The following is a 19695-nucleotide window of genomic DNA, read 5'->3' as shown; positions in this document are numbered from 1 at the left end:
TTTGTTGTGTAATGTCAGAAACTGTCGTTATTGAATTTCTGCTTGATCACCAGATATCTTTGAAACAATGATTCAAGTGTTTCCAGTCAGCATGGCCACAAAAAATCAGACAATACAGATATCTGATGGTCATAAGGAAAGCTTTTAATCAGCAGAATTTCAGACCCAAATACACAGTCCAGCTGTAATTTATACGATTTATGCACACAAATGTCTCAAAATAATAGCACATGTGTCTAACACCATTTAAACAATAAGCAAATTAAAACAGTTTTTGTTGTGTTTTTCTTCAGCAACACATCTGAATTCATGCCAGGCGTACTGTTGGCCTTACAGGCTAATTTCATATCCTCTACAGCACTTTGTAGTATTGAGTTTATCAATTTAGAATTTGTGACAGATTCCGGTACAGGTTGAGCTGTTTCCATTGAGTCATCATGCACTTTCTTAGTTTTTAATGTATATCTTGCTGATAGAACAGCAAACTGCATTCACTAGCTAAACTACACATGCACCTTTTGCTACCGCAGTACATCATGCATTCTGCAGCTTAACTGAACCCCCGGGAGACAAAATCACACCTTCAGCTGCTCTGAGGTCCACGGGCCGATGCAATGAGGGTGTGTTTCTTTTAGAAAGCAGAACAATGAACGTCTGAAATAACACAAGCCGTTTTGAAAAGACTTCTCACTCCTTGCACTTGCAGAGTTTCAGAGTCATAAAACCCTTTTGTTTTGGACCAGTCTGCTTTTATTTCTACCAGCTTGGTCCCTCGCACACAGCCTGGGGAAACATTAAGAGTGATATTAAGGAAGCCTAAAAATCATGATGGGATTTACTACCGAGATGAAACATCCATGCAGACTCGCTTCCTGTTTTCACTCACAGATTCAAAACTTAAGTTGCAGCTTGCTTTCCTAACAATAACAAAAATGTACACATTGAATATGTGGTCACGTGTTGTGCACACGCTGTATTTTACAACGCGCTCCAGTCATAGCAGTAGTTTATATGTTTAGAGTGCATAGACAGTCTGAACAACCTCAGTTACATTCTCCAAAACTAGTAACAGGAAACCACACATGAAATCAATCAAAGTAAAATAAATTATAACACCCCATCCCACCCCCTTTTAGTGATAGAATTCCAAAAATAGTCAGTGAGGCACTGTGAGGAAAGACAATCAACATATGAACCTCAATATTGGGCAGAAGGCCTCCAAGGGAGGTATTCTTTCCAGTAGTGACATTCAGATCCAGGAGGAAGATGATTTTCACTGAATGTGCAGACACAAGATTCATGACACTTTCCAGATTCATTACAGTATTACCTACAGAGCTATCTATGACAGTCTGTTCACATATAATGGCTTTAAGTATTCATCAGAATGACAGACAAGCCTCATATTAAATACAAATATTGAATCAAGACATTATAATGCATATGCTGCCTCAGAGTTTTCTTCTTCTGTTTTTTCAGCTGCGGGGTACAATTTAAGAGAAAAAAAGTGTGTGACCTGTACAGAACTGCTACATATAGAGTAAAGAGTCTAAGTCCTTGGATGCAGCTCCTAAAAATGCTCAGTTTGTTCATACTCATTTACTCATCTCTGCTTCGTTAAGCCTGTGTCTGTGTTGCTTGGTTTTGGTGGCAACATAAGTTGTCGTGGAACTGTGGATGCTCAAATTCCTGAGGCTTTAAAGTTGAGTTTCAAAGTTCAAAGCTTTCTATAATGTCACATGATCTTAATGAGGTATAGCTACTAAATGGACCTTAAGGTGAGACTATTTTGTCAACTTCTGTTTCCAAGGTCAAGAATGAACTTTAAACTTTGAGATAAAACTTATAAATCTATATGAGACTGGCTTCTTGCATTACTTTTTGGAACTTTTTTTTTGGCTACTAATTTAGAAGATTAAGCCACGTTGCTACAGCATGTTTTCAAAGTGGGTAAAGGAAAAGTTCTCTTCTATGTTATTTCTATTAAAAAGTAACTGGTCACCAAGCAGGAAAGTACAGTAATTTGTGACTTAATAACAAATACTTTGTATGAACATGTGACCAATCACAGGAGCAAAGAGTTTGATTTTCTGTGGACACTATAAGCTGATCGCAGATGTGAAGCCACTGATGACTGTCGAAACCTGCAAGAGTAAAATCTTATCTGACATCTCTCAGTGCCTGCACAGCAAACATCGGGTCATATGAACTTGAGATTCAGCTCTAAGAATCACTCATTTCTTCTCCACTTTGATCATGTGACTGCGCTTGGGGGGATTCATATGAACTTGTATTAACCCAACAAACTTGAGCTTAGATACTTTGATGAACTCACGCTGCCTTTTTCTTTAGTGAAAACCACATCCTGCTCCACAGCTAATGTGCTTGAAGCGCTGACTGATGTGCAGATAAAACCTAGTGGTTTATAGATCTGAATATAAGCTAGCAACAAAACCGGGCCAGACAACTGATGCTGAAAACATAAAACAAGGTTGAAGAATAAGAACAAACTGACAGGAAGGGAGTCGGTTAAGTCAATCCTCATTCAAGGCTTCTTCTCTTCTTCCTCTGCCTCTATTTCTATGTTCTCCAGCAGAGTGTGCTTCTCATCCTCTGGCATGAGAGTGACAGGATTTATGTGAAAAATGTGCCTGTAAAAAAAGAAGAAAAAAAAAAACAAACAAACAGAAAAAGTTAATCCAGATGTTCAGTAAAAAAAGAAGCAAAACTGAAAACAAACTAACTGAAACGAACTCACTTGTGTTCACAAGTTGGGAAGAACATGTCCAAGATTTTGACGATGACCGCTGATCCAACGACGCCGATCACCACCACCCACATAACCAGGAAGAAGAGGGGCAGTGACTCGGAGCAGAAGCGCCTCAGACGTTCCCGCACTTCCTCCACCCACTGACACATGGCCTGAGGAGACGATGGACACAGAGACATGAGCATTTCCTGTTCACACATCGCTCCATGTGCATTTGTAATGTTCCGGCATGAAGCAGCTAATAATGTACTAACTGCCAACACCTGTTAATGTAATAAACTGGCCCTTTGTGTTGGTTGAAAGTGTAGTTAAACACGCTGATCTAACTGTTAACCCAATGATCCAGGAATTAATTGTGACTAATTGTTCCTGTAAGTGAATTATACCAAAGTAAAGCCATGACTCTCTATAATGACTCTGACTGTCTCTACACTGGAAGATTATTCATCCAAACCAAGCAGGAACCTCCAGGGCTGAAAAATGACGCCAATGTGGAACTGCAGTTCCTTGAAAGGCCACTTGAGGCTGACTCCAAAAGCGAGTCAATCCCTATAGTCCTCCACGTTAAAATGTCCAACTTTACAGCAGAAATAAACATGTTTACAGCCTGATTCAAAAAACGGTTTAGGTCTGTATGGCTAATTCTCCCTAATTTTATTAAGCTGTAAAGTTATGCATAATTAAGGACATGGCTGCTTTAAGTGACAGGTCACTAGCCGCTAGGTGGCTTGTTTCAGCAACCAGGCTTCATTCGGCCCGCCTCAGCGCCACCTCTTTGCATATTTTGGATTAGCCAGGAGTAAGGTGGAGTCAAGCACTGCCAAGACGGTGACAGCCAGACTCGCCCACTTTGAGCTTCAAAACCACTCTTCAGAAACCAATGGGTGACGTCACAGTGGCTATATCCATATTTTTTACAGTCTGTGATCCTAACATTATATCAAATGTTGTGTTATGTCCCTGTGTGAGCCAACAGCTAATCCCGTAATAGTAACCCTGTGATGCAATGATAGTGGTGACCTTTTACATAAGTGATCAATTTAAATTGATATTTTGTATGTTTTTACCTGTTGTAACACATAGTACATAAAAATACAATATATAAACAACACATACTACATACATGAGTGTAGTCAATGAATAGTCAATGTCAAAGCAATGTTGTTTTGGTGCAGTATAATTTTTGGCTGTCAATATCTTGTCAACTGTGGAACTGGTGTTTTTTCATGTATCAGTGCATACCTAAAAATAACTAGAATTTCCTTTCCATGTTTGTTCCAAGAGACCATCAACAGCAGTAAAAAAACAAAAACAAAAACAAAAGAAAAAACCCAACCACACACACCTCCCACTGGCAATCTTTTCTCCTGAAATGTCTAAACCACGCTGTCGCAGTCAGTGTGTCATCACTTGGATCTAGCAACAGATTTTGCTCACCGAGTAAGATGAGAGAAATTCTTTGGGTGGGCTCTCCATCTGGATCTGATCCTGCTGGCCCGGTTCTCTGTCTTCAAATTCATCATCGTATTTGACATCATACAGCAGATCAGGGTCCATACGCAGGGGGGTCTCTGGGAGCTTTCCTGGAGCTGCAATCTCCTCCTGCGTGGTCTCTGTGTGTTTCAGAGGGTACTGACTGGTTGTCTGCGAGATCATCTGTTCTTCTGCTGATTTCAAAAATGAAGAAGAAATAAGAAAAGAGTACACACTAATTGGACTGCTGTAGATACACATCTGTATCATAATAAGTAGGATATGTAAAAGCACCTTTTCTAGGATTTGGTGGATCTGTGACGACCACATCGTTTTCTCTGGGAACCCTGAAGATCTCACTATGTCCGATGGGGTAGATGTTGGTAAACTGTGCCAGCTTCTGGAAATCTGGGCTCATCAGTATTTTTACTTCACACATATCAGGCTGTTGGACCTAAATAGTACAAAGCCAAATCCAAACTGGTATGAAATCATATCCAAATATCACCATTCCAAAGCACATTTTGCACATTAGTGATTATTGGCATTTGTAGAAAGCTACACGTGACAGAGTAATTGTGGATATCTGTCATGTTTGATTAAGACATCTCCATGTTTTGGCCATATTTACCTTTTTGCCCTCCATCTCTATTACTTCACTGAACACCTGCAGGGCCACCACCTCCTCTGAGTCGCTGTATAGCCGGTTCTGGCTCACCATCACCCGGGTGACAGTGGATACCAGGTCTCCAGATTCAAACTCACTGCTTCCATTGGTGCTGTCCACTGAGAAAATATAAAACAATGTACATTTATGAGTTTATTTTTTAAAAAAATATTGCATTTCTCCAACCGTTTATATTTTACATTTTAAGGATTTAACTTCAAATCCTACACCATTAATTAGTTAATAAATGACTTAAACAGCAGGACCTTATTCAATGACAATCATATATTAAACATTTAAGCTGCTTTTGCTGCTTCTATTCATTTCACATTATTGTGAACTGAACACTTTTGGTGTTTTGAATGTTGGTCAGATTAAATAAACAATCTGGAGACATCACTTCACAGCAGGCTTCTTTAACTTGTAATGGGCACTTATCATTATTTCTGAATTTACTCACAGTGCTTCTAAGGACAGCAGGGCTGCACTTATAGTTTATGGTTTAGTACTGGTTTGTGATATATGGATAATAATAATAATAATAATAGTAACTCACAGAGAAGTGCTTGACAGTTGAACCTGGTCACCCCTGACAGCTCAACAGGGATGTCGTTAACCAGCACCTGCTCTTCACCCACTGATATGTTTAAATTGATCTGAAAAGAGAAATAACAGCGTTGAGGCTTGCCGGATTTGACGTATTTCATAGAAGAAAGACCCACCTCTACATCTCCTGCTCAGAAAGTTGGCTTGTATACCTGCAAGTTATTGGAGTCCTGTGTATCCGCCACTGTCCCTGCTGTCACATTGATTAGGATGTTTTCCTATGAGAATTAATAATTGAAAATAAAAGTAAATAGAATAGAACAACGAGACGTAAGGTTTAAAATCACAAAGTGTGCCAGTCAGGGTGCTCAGTAAGCTAACGCTGAGCTAACATCAGCATCATCATCAAGTGTTGTAGCTCATTATTTGTTGTCGTTGACATTGGCCGTATTGAGTCTTACCGTATTCAGCTGCCTAATCGTCGACTCTGTGTAAGTTACTGAGGCGAAGAGCAGAAATATAACACAAACAGTTATCCCTGTCATTTTTATTTTGTGTTGACTTAGCTGCGCAGCGGCACGGCAGTGAAAACAGAAACATTGAGTAAGACATATGAACTGCGCACGCGTTCGGTATTTCCCTATCACACTCCTCTCGCGAGATCACACACGTCAGTATGGCGGTGCTCCTTGAAACGACGCTGGGCGATATTGTGATTGATTTATTTACTGAAGAAAGGCCTAAAAGTAAGAAAATACAGTCATTCTCACACAACAGCAACGATTGGTATTAAACCGATTGCCAGTTGAGAAAGCTCCTGGCAAGCACAGCGGAATTGCAGAATAACTAGCTGCTAGCTGTAGCTGTTAGCTTGCTTGTTACTTAAGTTAGCGTTTTATGTTATTTAATATCAGCTAACAGTTAATGAAGTTAAACAACATCAACACACACACACAAATTTAGCTTTAATTTCTTAATGCTAATATATACGCTAAGGGTGAAGACTTTGGACAAACATAACGACTATCGGTGTAACATTAACCTCTGTGTGCTTTCTTTGCAGCTTGCCTAAACTTTCTGAAACTATGCAAGATAAAATACTACAACTACTGCCTCATCCACAATGTTCAGGTAAAACAAAACTGTCTCTGTAGTTATTTTTCCCCATTTAGATTTTATTATAATTTTGCCATGGCAGACAAACATACATAAAAACAGCATGACAATACAAGGACATGGCTGCTGCACAGACAAGACAAACCAGTGGAGGGAGGGAGGGGGAGGCTTACAATGTTCAATTATTTTACGCATGTGTTTCTATTTAACATAGTGTGACCATAGGAACACATGCATGCACATGATCTTAGATCAACACATGCTTTGCTCCAACACATAAATATTCTGAACTAACAAGATTGAGTAAATATCATGAGTCCAACAATGACTTTGTGAAATTACAAAGAGAAGAGAGCAAGATGTTTTGAGTCCAGGAGTGACCTTATTGTGTCCCATATGCCATTCCCTCCCCTATCCAGATATAACAGGGATGATGCGGCTTTTTCCATGCCTATTAGGTTCAGAAAGTCCTCCAACCATTTATTTAAGTTAAAACAATTGGCCATAGAGTGCACAAGGGTGCCCACATCCCCACAACCATGCCAGCATAAGTCTGAGAGGGTTTGATCCATCTCTTTAAGTCTAGAGGGGGTGATGCTCTGTGCAGCATTTTCAATTGTATTATCCTAAATCTTACACATTCGGACAGTGATACTGAGTTCCTCCAAATTCTGTCCCACTTAAGTGCGTGAATGAGATGCTCAAGCTCCCATCTTTTCTTTGTCTCAATATTGCTACTAGGGGAGGAAATGAGAAGAAGCTTATGTATGCTTGAAATCATTCCCCTCATTTGCAAGTTTATTTTAGGTTGTTATGCCAGATGTTCATGGCAACCTATATATATATATATATATATTCTGAGGTTATTTTCATGATAATAGCTTTTAAATGCAAATAAGAGAGAAAAGAGGATTCACTCAGATTGAATTTTGTTATTATTCCTGAAAATCGCATTATGATATTGTCCTTCACAATTTGACTTATCTGATGTATGTTATGACCTTGTATAGGTATGTTGATCATCAGGTTACCATCTGCTGAAAAGAGCAGATTTTTCCATAGTGGGCATGAAGGAAGAGAATGGTACTTAAACTCATATATCATTTTAACCACTCTGATGGAGAATTGTATTAATGGATTCAACCTTTTAATAGGTTTGGGACAATATCATAATGACGCTAGAGAAATAGATTTGTTCTGCTTTGTGATTATCTGTCCCTCCAGCCAATCCCAGTTTGCTATTGAAGTTGTACTCTCCATAACCTCATTCAATGGGGAATCTGGTGTTGTATGAAAGGTAATAGAGGTACAAGTCAGGCACACCCAATCCACCTTTACTCCTCAGCACAGACAACTTCTGATTTATTCTAGGTTTTTATCTTTCCATAGAAATTGAGTAAATGTAGTGTGAATTTCTTTAAACCAATATTGAGGGATTTGAAGGGGAATGGAGGATATGATGCAAACCAATCTTGGGAGGACATTATTTTTCATATATATATATACCCTTCCCCACAAAGATAAAGCTATAGTTGTCCATCTTTCCAATCATCTCTAAGGGTTCCTAGTAAACCTGGACCATTGGATTCAAGTATTTCATTTCTTTCAAAAGGGGCAGAACCTAAATGAATAGAACACGTAAAAAGAAAATTAGCTGGATGGCTTCACTTTTAATCCTTTTTCATTATATATTCTGAAAAAAAGCTAAATGATTTGATTATATCTAACCCCTTGGGTATAGAGGTAAGTGGATCAGATAAAGTCAATAGAATATCATTATTGTATAAATTAATTTTGAACTGATCACCCATTGAGATTGAGGACCAAAACTGAATTTTGATAAAATATTAAATAAATATGTCCATTCAATCCTGTCAAAGGTTTTCTCGGTGTCCAGCGATATTGCGATTGCTGGATGCTGGAGAGAGCTGTCACTGAACATTACCTGGAGCAGCCTCCTCATGTTATTAGCTGACTGAAACCCAGCTACAAATCCCACCTGGTCCAGATTCACGAGAGATGAAATAACGTTCTCCAGAGGGAGGGCAAGGACTTTGGCAAATGCTTTATAATTGTTGTTTAGGAGACTTAAAGGTCGGAAATTGCTTATTAGCTGATGGTCTTTCCCAGGTTTTGGAAGAAGACATATTGTGGTGGTACACATTGTCAAAGCATTGACTGTTTTACTATCATGTCATTGTAGCAGCGTTATGAAAATCATGAATGGAACTCGTCACAAACTCATCTTAACTTGCCTGACGAGGGCGACAAATATCAGACTCTTTTCGTGAGGACAAGCGTTCAGATGTCCTGGGCCTCGAACGCCACAGCTTCCCATGAAGATAAATTTGTTTTAGTTAGAAAATTTGCAAAAGCAAACGAGGCCTGCCTCACAACCTGTTCTATCAGAGCTCTTGTTCACCCCACTTTTATGACAGAGTGCACCCTTTACAATTTACATATATATAATATAATGGAAATGAGTTTCATTCAGTGGAATCTCAAAAGCTTTTCTTAAACTGCGCAACCATTTAAGCACAGTAGTCATTATCACAGTTTAGCTGTTGTGCAGCCAAACAAGGACTCAAGCCTGCAAAGGTAATTACATTTGACCGGTGCAGACGTTACATTGACCTCATGAGTGTCTAAATGTGCTTAATGTAATTTTCCTTAAAAATGTCTTTTGAATTTTTTGTGAAAAGTCTCTTGTGTAACGGCAGGGACATAACGACATCGTTTCCACATAATCATATTGTGACAAAATTCCTGTCCAGAGTCCTCATATCTAAACTGTCCCAGCATATCTTAAAAGACCTTTTATTTTCTGAACTGCATTAGTGAGTTAAGTAAATACAGTAGCAGACAGTGCTTTCTGATTTATAAGGTTTATACTCTGTGCTTTAAGCCTCTGGTGAAGAAACTGTGTATCTATCCAGCTTCAAGGTTGGACGCTGTGTTGACTTTGTACCACTTTGACTGTGTTGTCTCCTCTTCAGAGAGACTTCATCATGCAGACCGGAGACCCCACCGGGACCGGCCGCGGTGGAGAGTCAATCTACAGGTCAGTTCATCTTCATCACCGCTGCTGACTTTTCTTGACATCACAAGTTGATCGCAGCGTCACGTTCTGTCTCGTGTGTCATTAGCAAACTATACGGGGACCAGGCCCGCTTTTTTGAAGCAGAGAAAACGCCACGCATCAAACACAGAAAGAAAGGGACGGTATCTATGGTGAACAATGGGAGCGACCAGCATGGTTCTCAGGTGAGTAAGATGAGCGTTACACTGATGTTTTACCCGCAGTTGCAGAAAAGGTCTCTCTCTCTCCCTCTCTTTTTCCCCCGCTCTTCATCAGCCAAATCAGAAATAACATATAATCTTTATATGAATCAGCTGAAGAAACCAAAAGCAATGTCATGCATTTGTCCACTATAAAAAATGTGTATATTTTACATTAATTGACTTTTTATCAGACTGCGTGCGTTCTCTGTCTGTTCTTACTAATCACTGTTTTTATTGTGACAAATGGTGTGCAGTGTTCTTCCTTTTCTTTGAAAAGGACAAACCATGTTAACAGATGAAGCTTTGCCTGCAGGATGTATCACATTATATAATAAATCTAAATCTGCTATCATTCTTGTCTTTAGTTCCTTATTACAGCTGGCGAGAACCTTGATTACCTGGATGGAGTCCACACCGTGTTTGGAGAAGTGACAGAAGGCATGGACGTGTTGGCCAAAATCAATGAGACCTTTGTTGACAAGGACTTTGTTCCATTTCAGGATATCAGGTGAGTGTTGACCAAATACACTTTGCATTAAATGTGACCTAATTGGTGTGCCTTCATTTAATGTTGCGTAATATTTCTCAGAAAAACCTCAGAGCATAAAGTTTTACAACAGAGAGAGATGTAAATGTTGTTTTGCTTGCAGGATAAACCACACAGTGATCCTGGAAGACCCATATGATGATCCTCCTGATCTGCCAGTGCCAGATCGATCCCCCGAGCCCACCAAAGAGCAGCTGGATGTGAGTGCAGCGTCTCTGTTTTATTCCTTAAGAAAAGCCTTACACAAAAAAATACAAAACCAGAAAAGTCACCTCAGATGACCCAAAAAACAGACATTCAAAGCAAGATGGTGCAAGTAAAGATGAAAACTGTACATAATAAACGTAAACACAGCATATACAGCTTAACTAACCACAGCTGTTTCTGTGACGGGTGCGCAGAGCGGCCGGATCGGAGCGGATGAAGTAATAGACGATACAGATGGGAAGGGAGCTGAGGAGCTGGAGGAGAGGCTGAAGGAGAAAGAGGCCAAGACTCAGGCCATCCTGCTGGAGATGGTGAGAGAAGAACTGCTCTCAGACTTCTGTTGAAGATACCAAAGATGCAGCCTGCAGCATCTATACACACTCTGTCTAACATTCCTCCAGGTGGGTGACCTCCCCGACGCAGACGTTAAGCCTCCGGAGAACGTGCTGTTTGTGTGCAAACTGAACCCGGTGACCACAGACGAGGACCTGGAAATCATCTTTTCCCGCTTCGGGACCATAAAAAGGTGACACTGAGCTGTAGTTTCTACATATAACATGCTTGACACCATACTTCAGCTCCGTATCGTCTTTTGAACTGGCTTGCTAATTATTCCTCATGTTTCCTCTGTTCTGTGTAGCTGTGAGATCATCAGAGACTGGAAAACTGGAGATTCCCTCTGTTATGCTTTTATTGAGTTTGATAAGGTGAGCATCTTATGTGTGTTTTTAAACATTACATATCTACTGTATGTGTTGGGTCTTGTGGATGTGTTTTTTTTTTTCATTTGTTTTAACTTTAAAGAAACAAAAAGCAAAATTATCACATACACACATACATACACTCACATGGATGTGGTTACAGTGAATTATGTGCAATATACAAGATAGCATGACCTTAAAAAGGAGTTCATAACCTGTATTGCATAGACATCCAATATGTAAATATACCTTTGATGATGTATTGCAGATGTATTGTTTACGAAAAGGAAAGTTTTGAATAGCTGTATTTATAGAAACGAGGGTGTTATGTTAATATATTTAGACAGAGTTGAGAAATATTATTCACGCCCTACATGAAAACGGCAGCGTTTTATAAAGGTGTTAAGTGTGTGTTTGTGTGCCTGTAGGGTGTGTGCACTTCCTCAGAAATAACACTATGCGTCAGTTTTAAATGTCATGAGTTCATTATTAGTATCAGGATGTGTATATGAAGGAGGGTCAACAACAGACTGAACAAACCACAACAATAATGGCACAAAGAAAATTTAAGAGCTTATATCTGCAGGGATCTTAATATTAAAACTGTAGTTTCCTTATTGGGTATCAACATGTTTTTCAAGTGCAAATAAAGAACTTCAAATAAAATTCTCAAGAAAAATAATCAGGTGCCAGCCAACAATGATTCTGCCTCGATTGGCCCCTGCTAGATAAAAATTTTAATCCTTTAGATACACACAAAGGAGCAGCCACGAATGTAAACAAAAAGGCTTTATGTCACATAAATGAAAAAAGCAATTAATCAAAAGCCTGGCTGGCATCCCAGTTCAGTTGAACACTTCCTTCTAGGTTTCCAGTTCAAGACCATAGATGTTATCAAGGGTCAACAAGACATGTTGTCAAGACTCCTCCAGTGTTTCCTCTGTATTCATTTAGCTGTGGTGCTGCTAAATTAAAATAAAGATTGTAATTTAGCCTTAATGTTATCTACAAGCACAGAGGAAACACTGCTCCTCCAAACAGCAAACAGACTTTGGATAACTGGTCCTCACTCTACCACAAACCAACAACATGTTAAATAGTGCATTAAAAGTGGTTCTTCAGAGGTCCAGAAAGATGACTGAATAATATTTAACAGGGTTTTGCATTCAGGTGCTCATCAGGCTCTTGTAAATATACAGTATGTCTAGCAAACTGGACTGATGGGGAAAACCCCCCCCTGCAGAATCAGAATAATGGAAAACAGCCATAAACTCCACTGTTTGCTCTCATCGTGACATCAATAAGGTTAGAAATTTACACATTTTATGATAGAGAAGTCAGGGTTATATAGAAATACTACATTTACGGAAAACCTGATGCATCGACTGTCCATTGTGGAAGTAACACCTCCAAATTTGTAAACATAAGTGTTGTGAAATTAGCCTCATTCATGACTCATATTTACCACTTTTTCAGCTGTTTAAGGGCAACTTCCTTGTGGTAAACTTTACAAGTTGAGACACAACAAATGCACCGTTAGTTTTGTTAAGGAGGGAGAATCCTCTGTAGGTTATGCCTGCTGGACATCAATGATCTGAACACCATTCAGGGATGCATCCACAGAGGGAGGCAACTCCTGAAATGGGTCACAGCTGTAGTATCGTAGTGTTGAACATGGGGCGCTGCAGTGAATGTTTAAACCATAAGAGGGCGTTAGGTGGTTTGCTGTAGGTAAAAATGTGTTTTCACCCAGAAATCTGATGGAGACACCCCACAATGTAATAAAGTCATTTGTTGAAATGTAATGAATTGTACTTGTAGATTAGTCAAAACTGCTGTAATTATGAATATTAAAGATGTATAGCAGCCGAGGGCTTTTTCATATGAAGAGCAGGAGAGTATTTTATACATATAGGTCTCCTGGTGCATGCTGGTCAATGGCAGACAGTGTCAGATCGGACAAAGAGGCTGCCTTTCTTCAGTGTGTTGAGACTCTGTGCATCTGGTTGAAGCGGTGGTTTGACACTTCACATCAAACATCAAACATTTCCTCTATGAACACAGTTGGTGAAGGCCTTGCTTGTTCTTAGATATCTGATAGCAGATATAAAAGGAAGGATGTTTTTCTGAAGTGCTTCATTCTGTCATTCTGTTTCCTTCCAGTTAATGATTTGCAGAAAGTTTGCTGTTATTTAGATGTTTCCTTATAAGTTTTATTGGTTTATGAATTTCATCAGCTTATTGCATAATAGAAAAAGACTTTTCTTTTTGTAGATGAAACCTGATATTCTTGTTTTAATTCTTCTCTTACCCCCCTTTTATGCTTTCTGTCTTGACAGCAAGAGGATTGTGAAAAAGCCTACTTCAAAATGGACAACGTGCTCATTGATGATCGACGTATTCACGTAGACTTCAGCCAGTCAGTCGCTAAGATCAAATGGAAAGGGAAAGGTACTCCCACTGATGCCTGTGTGGTTTACATGCTTTAAATATTTCTCTTTTGGTTTTGATGGGTTAACAGTTCATGCAGATGTAATCCTAGTTTCTATATTCATTCATGTGTCATTGGGCCCCATTCACAAACTATGCATGTGAACATTATAAACACAAATCCAGGATTCAGCAATATGTTCTTACCTGAATTTGTTCTTACTCTGAGAACAAATTTAGAACTGCCTCAGATCATGCATACACACAACTCTTAAACGTCCCACGGTCTTAAAAATGATATAGTCAATATTTATTCATTGTAAACAATATATTAGAACCACAAATAAAAAAATGATTGGGCCTAAATATACAACATTTAAAAGTGTGGAATTGCTAATAATATACAATTTAGCTGTGTCTCAAATCACATCTGTTAGTACACTGTCATGTAGTACATTGTGTACACTATGTATTACTGGCATAGTGCGGGAATTTTCTACAGGGTAGTGTTGTCTCAAATCAAACACAACCGTTGTGCACTTACCAGAAATGACCATCGCAAATTAGCATTAGCTAGCGTTAGCATTTGCGTTACCAAATCATTACAGACTGCTAAATTAACCCAAAAAACATACTGATGGCTTTTATATCCAACAACAGTATAGTGGTGCTTAGTGCTAAAAAAAACAACAACACATGTATAACTTACATTTGTATAATGTGTCGATGTTCACCGTAGTTACAACGTACCCGACCGCCATTTCCAGTTTGAAAAGTGGTCCCTCCCCTTACGCTACGTAGCCAAGATGGCGACCATTGAGGGCGAGGAGTGTCCATAGTTCCACACTCAACTTTTTGACTGTTTTGAGTGCACCATCCGGGTACTCACAGTGCACTGCATTTCCCATACTTCTCAGTGTGAACGCAATCATGCACTCAAAATGTTAAGTACTGAAGTATGCGATTTGAGACACAGCATTTATTTACTTATTATAAAATTAATTGCTAAGATGTTATAATCATAAATCATCGTCATAAATGTAATGAAATTACGAATATATTGGTCCTGTTCCCACCTTTTAGATGACAATTTCTTAAATATCAGAATTTCCATATCGTAATATGACAGCATCACATGTGGCTGTGATATATGCAGCTGGTTAAGCAGCAGTCTGTTCAGTGTCCTCACAACCTGATAGTTCAGTAGTGATACAAGGAAGGAAACAAAATACTGTTGTCACCTGGCACAGAAGTAGAGATTCATTTACCAACTTTTTATTTTGTTACAGAAGTACTGCGTGTTAGTGGTGCAACAGGTCTGCAGGCTGTTTACAGGATTCACAGTCAGGCTCCAAACGGTTGTGCCAATGACATGTTCACCAGCCAAATCTGTCTTTTCTGGCTTCTACTTCTGAGACTATTGTTTGCATTTTACTAGCAGTAAAGTGTTTCTAGAGAGTGACAGCTCTCTGCTCCAACAGAGCTTTCCATATATAGAGAAATGAGAGCGTGGTAGTATGTTAATTACCAATAGTGGGCACACGGCTAGCAATTCAGTATGACTCTGATTCACTAACATGCACAGTGGTAAGAACAGAATTGGTCGGTTCACACATCTTATGAATCCAATGGCAATTTTGCATTCACAGATATTTTGTGCGCAAAGTAAGAACATTACTATGCACATATTGGTGAATTAGGCCCAATGTCCTCACCTTGAGTTAACTGTGTATCATAAGCAGTGATCTTCTGTGTCTAGGTGGGAAGTATACTAAAGATGACTTCAAAGCCTACGAGAAGGACGTGGAGAACCGATCGAAACTGACTCTCAAGGATCAAGTGAAGCCTAAACAAGAGTATCCTTGTGTGTTAACCGGCTGGGATTTCATTTTCCAGTTTTTCCACTTCATGTCATAACATATCAGCCTGCAGTATTGCAGACTATGGTGGCCATGTGCATTTTTCACAGTTTGATTTGGCAAACCTTTCAGCATTGACTTTCTCAACTTCCTGGAGATTTCCATAACTTTCCCAAAAGTTCCAAGTATGACCTGCTGCTGGAGGAGGAAGAGGAGGCGACGGGCCGTCGGCATTCTGAGAAGAAACACAAAGAGAAGAGACATCATCATTATTCAGACGACGAAGACAGCAGGAAGTCCAAAAAGCACAAGGTATTTTCACTCTGTAGCCACACATTCCCTTCACTCTGTTAATGCTCTCAGCCAACACAACACTATTGCAATACTCTCACTCTGAGTCGGTACTATCTTGAAGCTACAGGGAACCTCGTCTATAATCACATTTTTCCAGTATCAACATGTAGGAATACTGTGCAAATCATCAGAAAATACACAAAACTTTAAACAAAAACAATCCCAGTGTATTCGGACTTAAACAAGCCCAGACACCAACATGATAAGGGCATTTTGATTGTATGCAAATGATAAGGGCCAAGTGAATGTTAGTGACCTACATTCTGCTTGTCTGAGGAAATGTTTGTAAAATAGTTCAATTGCGTTCAGATCATTTTTGATCCTCAGAAACCTCATTAATCTGGTCTTTCTTTAGACTTCACTAATCTGTCAAAACGTTCTGTCTGAAAATGGTCGTTGCTGCGTGTTTGTCGTTAATAGTGCAGTGGAATCAGATCAATACATCTCCATAGAATCCTGGCTGAAATGTGTGCAGAATATAAATATGCATTTCTTAACTTTTTGTAGGTTTCTCTTGTAACAGTCATTGCGCTGTTCAACACAACACAAAACTCAGCAAATTGCTCTTCTCTTCACTGGAGCTCGCTGATTACCCAACCTGTGAATTACACATAGCAGATGACGATGACGGAACGGTGTTCTTTATTTAGGACTTTCCCCGTCTATGATCAAACACTTACCAAAAGGACAGAGCATTTCAATCAGGAAACATACATGACACTATTAAAGTAAACAAACAGAAAAAAAATCTACATTGGGGAAGTGATTAGTCACCTACACTTTTAACATCTCATCGTCACAAATTAATTTGACTTTAATCTAGTTGAAAACTGACTTAATATAAGGAATATAAGCTTGTTCGGTAAAACTATGGTTGCTCTGACAGCGGCCAGGTCACACACACACACACACACTAGAGCCCAGTTCGGCCGTATTCAGACCAAATCAGGCGGTGTGGTGAAAACTCTAGTCCTCTCATTCATTTGAATGGAGGTAGTGCGGTTCGGCTGCAGCTGTTTTGGCCGCTGCGGCGCCGCACCGGACTGCAGCAGGAAAGTTGAGCCAGAGTCAACTTTTGGAGAAACACAACCCGACGTCACTGCGGTGGCCAATCACAGCCGGAGATCAGACCAATCAGAGCTGTAAACTCTGCCGTGAGGGAGTAAAAAGATGTTAATAGGCGGAGGGGAGGACATTTCTCTTTATATGATAACGTTAAAAATAAAGTGAAACCTTGCTGTCAGCTTCTCGACTCATTTTAAAAAAAGATGAGAGAAAAGCGAGAGAGCTGAGAGCTCCAGCGAAAGAGAGAGAGAGAGCAGCTGTGGTCGAGCAAGCTAGCGAGTGAATGAAGAGAGGGAGCGCTGGTAGTGAGAAAGCCGGTGAATCAGATCAATAAAAAGTTAATTTCTGATCGTTTCACAGCTTTTACGTTCTAGAGCACCAATAAACACGCCCACACCCCCCCACACCTCCACTCAACCCTGCTACTGAACACCACACCGTCTGAATCGGTCTGAATGTGAAGGAGGAGGTAACTGATTACCTGGATTATTGTGAGGTAACTCCCTCTTAACCTGGAAAAAAGAGCTGTTAGTATGTATCAGTAAACCTGTTTCTTTGAACAGGTCCCTGCATGTGTAGATGTTCACACATGCACGCACACAGTTTCCTCTGTATTAAGTTAATTTACCCAGACAAGCAGTGAAAATTGAATATTTAAAAGTTTAAACAAAAAAGCATATTTAGAAGTTACAGTTGTAGGCAGGAAACAGATGAGGGAGGGAGAGAGGGGGCTATGACATTCGACAAAAGTCCCTTGCTGGAATCAAACTGGGGACTTTGTGATCACTGTATATGGAAAGCGTGTGAACCTCTAGCCCACCACGACGCCCGTTTCAGTATTGTAGAGGGAATTTCGAATTGACGGTAAACAAGTATGATAACTTGAAAGAGAAGCAGGAGCACTTTATTCCATCAGCTGACACTTAGGCAACAGTGTGATATATATGTAAGTATATAAATGCACACATTGCGCCGCCTTCACAAGACACCAGTGTAATTGTACTTAACATGAAATGATCATTTCTTAAACAAGAGGAAATTAAATATTGTGAAAAAGCCCTTTTCAAGTTTGAGAAGAAATATGAACACATTTTTAAAGACACGTTTCCCTGAGAATTTTGCTTTCATTCTCTTTGACAGAATGAAATTGCATCCAAATCCTTTTTAGTAAAAAAAAAAATCACATTCAACAGACCATCAGCTACGTGTCCCTCCAGCAGCAGCAGCAGCGATGTCGCAATGGCTACTAAATGTACAACACATGATCAAAAAATGCAGCAGAGTGAAATCTAGTTGATGAAATTGATGATCTACAGAGTGCTTTGACAGTTTATGGAGGTGTTAAAGTGAAATGAGTAGGAGTCAAACATGATGGGTTTCAGAATCATAATGAAGGCAGTTTGCGTGAGAGCTGAACATGGATTATATTCCTGTGTATATAAGACACTGAATCCCACTGCTGTACAAGGATATTTGAAACTAGAAATGTTGCAGCTACCATATATGAGAAGGGCTCAAGTCTTCTCCTTGCAGTAGTGGGCTCGCTGCCAGAGTTATCACTGTATCTAAATAAGTTTTAAGATAGCAATATGCAATTAGTCACTTGGCTGTCAGCCTAATGTGATGAAAGTCTTATCATGGTTGTTTACATTGACCTTTGATATTCAGAGTTTCCTTGTTATAAATAAAACCAGCTAACATGTTCTGTCAACCTGTCGTGCCATCTCGTCCCATACCCCCAGAAGATACCTTGTCAAATTTATTAATTTTGTTTTGATATGTGTATATGAAACTACTGTCAGCTGTAATCAGCAGCCTGACTGAGTTTGGCTCAGTCATTAATACACAGGTTTGTCAGAGCCACTCTTATCCAGGGGGAGTCCATTAGCAGAAAGCTACTCCCATTTCATCATGTACTAGGTTCCTGTTTCCTTGTTCCTCCTGTTGATTTAATATTTGCCTTATCAATATTTATTTTGTGTTTCATTTCATTCTATTTATCTCTTACGCCTGTTATCTTGTGAAAACACCAGTGTTGAAAGATTCTGTAGGAATGATTTAAACGCTGTTCACACCTAACCTCGTCGGTGCAATTCAAACAATCTCTAGTATGTTTGTTAATTTACTCAGTTTTAAAGTGGGAACAAATGACGTCCTTATCCTGCTAAGAAAAAATATTTTAAAACTGAATTCTTTCTCTGTCTTGTCTCACATTTCCAGGTTAGTGAGGAGAGCCGGCGAGATAGAAAGACAGGCCGCCAGCGCTCTCGATCCCGCTCACGTTCCCGCTCCAGAGACCGGGATCACAAGCACAACAAGTCCCGTTTCAAACATGGGAAAGAGGGACGCGACAAAGGCCACAGCCACAAGGACAGGAGCCGCAGTCGCTCCCCCAAGAAGTCCAAGGACAAAGAGAGGAATAGATACAGATGAGGGAGAGCAGGGAAGAAGGTTCACCTGAACTTTATCTTTCTGTGACCGGAGCTCCTGAACTGTGTTCAGCATGAATTAATGTTATCTAAAATATTCACTACTGGCTTCCTTTTAAGATTGCTTGACCTTGACTTTTAGAAATAATTCAGTTCTTTATCAGGTCCTTGTCCCTTTGTCTTGAAGAACAAAAATGGTTTAAAAAATTCTGTTTTATATGTGTATTAAAAAATTCCATCATAATGTGA

At 39.5% G+C, this 19695-nt stretch overlaps 2 protein-coding genes across 2 annotated transcripts; one reads left to right on the top strand and one right to left on the bottom strand.

Moving 5' to 3' along the window:
• Nucleotides 1-123: 123 nt before the first annotated feature.
• On the bottom strand, nt 124-6082 carry ginm1 (glycoprotein integral membrane 1). The gene is made up of 8 exons (XM_044376816.1): nt 5918-6082; nt 5669-5734; nt 5467-5566; nt 4875-5029; nt 4538-4697; nt 4208-4437; nt 2759-2922; nt 124-2651 (listed from the first exon to the last, which is right to left on the bottom strand). Exons 1-8 carry the CDS (start codon nt 5999-6001, stop codon nt 2546-2548), a joined length of 1065 nt encoding a protein of 354 aa, XP_044232751.1. The 5' UTR covers nt 6002-6082; the 3' UTR covers nt 124-2545.
• A 9-nt stretch (nt 6083-6091) lies between these two features.
• Nucleotides 6092-19695, top strand: ppil4 (peptidylprolyl isomerase (cyclophilin)-like 4). Its single transcript, XM_044376815.1, has 13 exons — nt 6092-6202; nt 6520-6587; nt 9569-9633; nt 9719-9836; nt 10220-10362; nt 10505-10601; nt 10803-10919; nt 11010-11134; nt 11249-11315; nt 13649-13760; nt 15499-15595; nt 15778-15910; nt 19238-19695. Exons 1-13 carry the CDS (start codon nt 6133-6135, stop codon nt 19448-19450), a joined length of 1425 nt encoding a protein of 474 aa, XP_044232750.1. The 5' UTR covers nt 6092-6132; the 3' UTR covers nt 19451-19695.

The sequence above is a fragment of the Thunnus albacares genome, chromosome 16 (genome assembly GCF_914725855.1).
Source record: "Thunnus albacares chromosome 16, fThuAlb1.1, whole genome shotgun sequence".
Taxonomy (NCBI): Eukaryota; Metazoa; Chordata; class Actinopteri; order Scombriformes; family Scombridae; genus Thunnus; species Thunnus albacares.
Note: the sequence above shows the minus strand (reverse complement) of the source record. Positions and strands in the feature narration are given on the sequence as shown.